Source organism: Blennius ocellaris, assembly GCF_963422515.1.
Source record: "Blennius ocellaris genome assembly, chromosome: 19".
Lineage (NCBI taxonomy): Eukaryota > Metazoa > Chordata > Actinopteri > Blenniiformes > Blenniidae > Blennius > Blennius ocellaris.
Window position 1 is genome coordinate 17,037,012 of NC_137668.1, and position 6,593 is coordinate 17,043,604.

The following is a 6,593-nucleotide window of genomic DNA, read 5'->3' on the forward strand; positions in this document are numbered from 1 at the left end:
TCTATTCGAGAAATGTCACGATGGATACAAAAAGAAAAACATAGAAAATTGATTTGATCTCCACAACTGTGTGAATACCATAGGTCTTCAGATGTAAGGATTCTTATCCAACCTGCAGAATTATCAGGAAATCTGAAAAAAAAAGCATAAAATTTTCAGCCATGACAGGAACAAAGAGACTTGCAGCAGATGGTACGGCCCCTACAGAGCCTGATCTTAGCATCGCAGAGCCCATGTGGGATAACATGAAGAGACTGAAACCGCTGAGTCCTTGCCTTCATGTTTGGATCAAGGTCATGACCAAAGTATCTTCAAATACAGGGAAAGATAGACCAGACTCACCTGACAGATTGCGAAAGATTGCATTTTGTGGCATTGTTTTTGAAGGCATCCTCATTTTACATTTAATGCGCTGTGCTGCACATGCTGCACCTCTAGGGTTAATGCTCAGCAGAACACCGTTTCTTTCAACAACATAATTTACCAACTTCATGGTCTTATGCTTGTGTGTGTGTGTGTGTGTGTGTGTATCCTGTCAGGTGAAGACAGAAACGAGGGGCAGTGCAGAAAAAGAAGGAGCAAGAGTGGAAGATCTAATTTCTCCTGTGTAATATGATATTCTGTATGTTCGTGTTTTTTTTTAAAATCTTTTGCAGATTGCCCGCTGATGTATTGCCTGGATCGAGGCCCATGCCTTGTGGACCAACACGGGCCTGTTTGTGTGTAAGCTAAGCCTCACCTCCACAGGACGACAAGCATTTATAAGCAAACAGACCCACCATCTTAAGCACATTTATAAACATGAACAAACAAAGATTAGTATCATGTCTACTCTTCCCACTCTCCCTCCTACCCACTCTCTCGCTCTGTGAGACTTAAAACATGGAAATCCCATCAGTCTTGTTTCTTCCCCTGGAAAAGACACGCTTCGTGAAGCATGTGGGAATCTGCTTATCCCCAGCAGATTAAACAGGGTGGTTCTGCCTTCATTTATCCACCAGCGCAGTGTTTTCCTCGGGATTCCTGATAGATTCTCCTGGTCAATATTTAAACACAGTCTGCGCTTTCAGGGGCTTTGGTGGGTACCCCATAGAAATACCATGCATTAGATTATCGTGCCACAATACTAGTGTCTATATCTCCAAAATACATTCCAGACATATACCATACTCACTTTATTAGCTCACTTTGTTGAAGATTTTCGAATCAGTGTATGAATGTAGTCAGTTTTCTAAAGCAGCAGCTTGACTTGTCCGCTTTGAGATATTTCAATATGAACGTGAAAATGCAACCTTGAGTCTTGCTCCTGGATCTGCTAACGTCATAATGCACCACTGAAAAATCACATATCTACTTTAATCTGTTGAGAAATCCAATTTGCCAGAAAGTGGATGGGAATTGTGCTGCAGGTCTAATACCTTTTTGCTACAGACACATTATTACCTGCAGAGTATGTCAAAAGCCCAACCAGAGCAACCCACTGCTGCTAATGCAACAAATTGCAGTCGACTTAAAATTATATTCTATTTTTCCGGCTGCAACAAACACATGTGTTTTGTAAATTATTTGCCCTGCATTTCTTCAAATAATTCATGGGAAATGTTTTTATTTTGTACATATTCGTTTTTTCAAACATTTGTTTTCCACAAATATGAAGCAAATATAGATGATCACATCACTACGTTAGCAGTCAGTTTTAACATTGTCTTTATGAAAGACAGTAGAACTGTCTAAATGCTATAGAGCAAAAATAAATCTGGCTTTGAATGGCCCCACATTAGCCTTTAGCTGACATTTCCTTGACAAGACACATTTAGCTGATGTAAAACACCCGGCCTGTCATTTTCACAAAAGACTAGAAGCAATTTAATCATAATCAATATAGTAAGGTTTTTCCGTTGTTCTAAGATAATAAGCCTGCCTGTCTATGAGCACAGAAATGTGCTGCTGATGTTGCATTGCAGTATAGTAATCACATGCCTAATATGAAGATACCTGCTAATGTGCTCTTTGGATGCTGGTGTGGTTTTTGCTCTTCAGTATCACTCACAACAGGCTGTCTGCTCGTGACATGTGTGCAGCACCACATATTTCTTTACTTTGTCTCTAATTTTCCTGCCAGAGCTCAGCTGCTGTCAATCAGACACTGAAATGCCCGTCCAGAAGCAGCATTTCTTACACTTGCACTGAGATGGGTTTTTTTCTTTTTTTTGTCTGAAAAGGTCATCTGTACATTTTGCCATCATTATCCCAGTGTCGTTGGATTTCCTTTCATATTCATTCCCAGCACCACCATTATGTCTTCGAGCACAACTTTACCACCACTGTTCTCTGCCCGGTGTGTTATGGAGCTCCTGTAGCTGCTCCAGCATTGATAACAATCCTTCTGGATCTGGACCCTAACCCTTCCCAGTGGAAAAGCACCTCTGGCTCAGTAGTAGTGTCACGTTCTTCCACTGTGCTGAGCGGGATCCACCAGGGAACCGGGCCAGGAGCAGCCTACTGCCACGGCTAGACTGTCTCACAATATGTACTTGGACTCCTTCTGAATGATAATGACAAAGTCCTGCTTTATGAGGAGCTGTGTGCTTCACATTAGAAGATCAGTGTTGCTGAGAAATCATGCTGATACTGAACAGATGTTGGCTTGGAGCACAGTCTCTGTTTTGGGAGAACAAGAACTTGCTTTTCTTCCCAAGATGCTGCTCAGCAGTCCAAGCAAACTATTTGCAATCAGTCTGTGTTTCCATTGGTGGATATCCAGCAGATAAATCTTCACCCATTTGTCGATATGTCACCATAGGTTGTGTATGTGGATAATTCTGATGCACACAGGGGCATTTTGTTCACTTTATTCTAAAATGTTATTACATTTTTAGTGTATAAAAAGCAGGATAACAATGTTATGATTGTAGGTATCCTCCATTTAGAAAGGTATTGATGTGTATCTTGTGAAGATATGTCTTAAATTGTATGACAGGGAGCTGTGAGGAATCTTTAGTCTTCGGTAATCAGATTTCTTGTTTCATGGTTATAATTGCATTTGCCTTTTGTTTGGATACTCCTTTTTCAGGGCCCTTGGATCCTTTCTCTGCATACCAAACCCTGCTTTGTCAGCTACGAAATGTAAACCTAATCGAGACACTGTGTCCAGAGTCTTTCATGATATATGGAACTAACGTGAAATCAAAGTGACTTTTAACCTCAAAGTAATTCATCTTTGAGTCAGAGTTAATGTGTGGGGCAAATTTGAGCAAATTCCCTTGAGGTCTTGCAGGGAAATCACATCACAGGATTACAGACATGGTGACAGTGACCTTGACTTTTGACCTTTGTGATCAGGTTACAAAGTTAAACTGTGAGTTGGTTTATATATTAAGCTCCAGCAGTGTTGGAGCTGAGGAAACGGCAAGTTTTTCCAAATTCATGCTGTGGCCATGAGAGCAGATTGCCTTTGAAAATCACTATAAACCTCACTATCAGTTGTCATACTCAAACTGTGATGTAATTTGTTCGTCTCTGGAAATCAGTTTGCTCTTTGGAGGCGCTCCATACCACCCTGCAAACTGAGCTTCCTGCATTTAATTCAACCCGTGCGCTGTCTTTTTGTGCCTGATTGAAGGTGTAATCCAGGATGGACTGGAAACCGCTGCCATGTGAAGGAGAAACCATCCTCCACCTCATTGCCCACACCACAGGACACACAACTGGGTAATAAAGAGCCACACACTCACCTGAGCCTAACTGCTGTGTCTTTACACACTGCTTTAATGTCGGCACCGTGAAATGTCTCCCCCTCATTCAGATTCTGTGTACTTCGGCATCGGCATGGGTATGGTGCTGCTCATCGTCGGGATTGCCGTGTGTATTCTGGCCTCATGCAAGAAAAAATGTCACTGCGTGTAAGTTCTGGCAGCGGTGATATTGTGACATTTTGTCCCGTTTAATCTGATGAGGATTCGGTTCATGATGATGGTGATGATGAGTGCGTTCACTGGCTCCACAGAAGGTCCAACCCGATGGACTACGGGGTGATGGATGACCCGGACTATGACTGGAGGGCAGAGGTCAGCCCACACAAACGTCTAATCAATCATTCGTGAATTCATCTGGAGTAACGCTGGGTTTCTCAGCTGGACAAATCAAATTTTTCTCCTGTTTATTCAATATGAGGATTTAACATTTGAGGAGCCTTTCTGCTAAATTAGATTTTTGATTTAGAGTTATTGATTTTGCAGCGTACGTGTTGTATGCACACAGTGTAGAGCAAGCACATACACATAACCCCATGATATAATGTTGAGCATTGGCACAAGCTACAATAGTAAAAAAAAAACACTTTAGCAACAGTTTTCTGCTTGTCATCTATACATAAAAGGTTAATTTAATAAATATTAATAAAGGTTAATAAAAGACTATTTATGGACGTTAATGCAAGGTCCAAATGAGGTTATGGTATATATGACCACTGACCCAAAACTACATTTGAAGTCTTTGCTCTACATGATCTTTCACTGAAATAACAGAAAACATCACAAAAAATAGCAGAAAGACTTTAACAACTGGAAACTGTTTTTCTTCCGGGGATGTGATGCCGACATAATGTTGCATTTAAATGCATGTCGTTACATTCTTTACCTGAACTGGCTCGTTTGTGCTCGTTTACTTTCATGTGGCTTTTGCTGAGGACGTTGCTATAAATAGAGAGGTGTAGGAGTGAAGTGATATCGCCACAACACAGACTCAACACTTGTTTTACCGAGCGGTGGAAACAGCCGGTGATTATCGCACCTCTGGAGCGATGATGAGACGTGTTATGGAGGTTAGAGGTGTACTTATGGACGCACTGCCTGGCTGGCTGTGAAGTTTAATTGTACCTGCACTTCATGCACACTTTCACATTCATGCTAATCTGATTTTAAAAGTGTATACATGGTCTTTCTTTCCCCCAGCTCCCCTCCATGGATGACAGAGCAGGCATTTGTCCTCGTATTAACCCCAGGAGGAGTGAAGGTCGCGGGCTCTCTATCAGTGTCTACCCCTGGTGGAGGGAGGAAGGGGTGAGGTGTCTGCACTTGGCCAGCTGGCCTTTACTCTTAATTGTCTTTGCAGAAGTCAGTGACGTGATGTATGTCCCTTTGTGTCTGTTTGTTCACTGCAGGGCTCCAACTGTAAGGAACCCAAGCTGTCTTTCCCCAACCCATTGTACAATTAGCGCCTTGATTTTAGTGATGCTGACTATAAAGGCTCAGAGTCAGAAAAATGAGGAACGCAAGGTTTATATCCAAGGTTAGTGCTTTGGCATCTTGCCTTTGTTCGGATGGAGCTGTAGTGATGGACAGAAATGACGTACACCAGAGGTTCGGGCCAAACTGGAGCTGAACAGGGGATTTGTCAACATTTTAGACCATGTGCTGCCCATTCAACACCTTCTCTCCCTGATGTCTTTTTTTGCATTGACAGTAGCTGCAGTCCTTCTGCATCACAATCGTTGCTAACATTTGGTGAGATTGTTTCCGGTTGCTCTGGTTCAAACTGTCGCCCGTCATTTTTTAACTCGATGTAACAATTTCTACTGGAGTGGATCTAAATCGACACTATAAGTTGATTTTTATCTTTATCTTAAAGTTCTGAATCCAAGAGGTGTAAATAAGTATCAATAAAACTCTGAATGTGTTATCAACTGTAGTTCTTGGTTGCTTTTGTTCTGACAATCCAATGAGAGAATCAAGACGATTGCTGCATTCGTTTGGATGTATATGAGGCTACAAGGACAGGAAAACAAAACAAAAAGGGAATCTAGTTTTGGTCCAAAGGAAACAAACTCTGCCTGTGATTACCGAGAACTGGTATGTGGGCCACATGGTGTTGCATTACAACAAGAACCGGCTGCCCAGGGCGTTTCTGTTTGGAGTTTGCATGTTGTTTGTGCATGAGTGGGTTTTGTTTGGGGACTCTGGATTCCTCCCATAGTTCAAAAACATGCATTTGAAGTCTTGTGGTTGCTCTAAATGGTCCATAGTTATGAATGTGAGTGTGTGTGACTATCTTTATGGGCGTACCGGCCCTCAACAGTAGTTAGCTGGGATCTTCTCTATCCCCCCATTGGTCCTGAATCGGATTAAGTGGTACATACAATAACTAGACATGGTCATTTAAATCTTTTTCAAGACTTTTAAAACATGATGACAAATCAAATTCAATAAAATGCAAAAATTAACATTACAGATCACACGGCTGCAAATGTTGAAAAGAAAAAAAAAAGATTCAAATTCTCTCCAGGCCATTTCCTTCAAACAAAATGAATTCCCATTCCACTGCTGAAAAAAGAAAAAATAAGGAGATATTTATTATATTCGATTTCACGAGGTGTAAGAAGTGAGGAGGAGTTCCTCTACTTCTCACAGGAGCTTCCTCAGGCGTATATAAACATATTTCAAGGTGTCAGTGAAAGAGTTTTAAGAGCATTGTGGGGATTCTATACCTCATGAGCAGACATGAATACAAACACAAGGAGTCTCTCATTGTCGGGATGCGATTTAAATTCCACATAATTCCATTAAGTGCAAAAATAAAAAGGCTTTTCTTCGTCT

At 41.4% G+C, this 6,593-nt stretch overlaps 1 protein-coding gene across 1 annotated transcript in view; it reads left to right on the forward strand.

Annotated features, from left to right (window-relative positions):
• Positions 1 to 5,215, forward strand: part of malrd1 (MAM and LDL receptor class A domain containing 1) — a gene marked incomplete at both ends in the record, with an annotated part of 54,860 nt that extends 49,645 nt beyond the window's left edge. The window contains 6 exons of the mRNA XM_080514821.1: positions 657 to 723; positions 3,623 to 3,711; positions 3,806 to 3,902; positions 4,007 to 4,067; positions 4,953 to 5,060; positions 5,162 to 5,215. Of these exons, the coding sequence (XP_080370947.1) occupies positions 657 to 723; positions 3,623 to 3,711; positions 3,806 to 3,902; positions 4,007 to 4,067; positions 4,953 to 5,060; positions 5,162 to 5,215 (476 nt within the window). The remainder of the gene's footprint in view (positions 1 to 656; positions 724 to 3,622; positions 3,712 to 3,805; positions 3,903 to 4,006; positions 4,068 to 4,952; positions 5,061 to 5,161) is intronic.
• Positions 5,216 to 6,593: the final 1,378 nt, after the last annotated feature.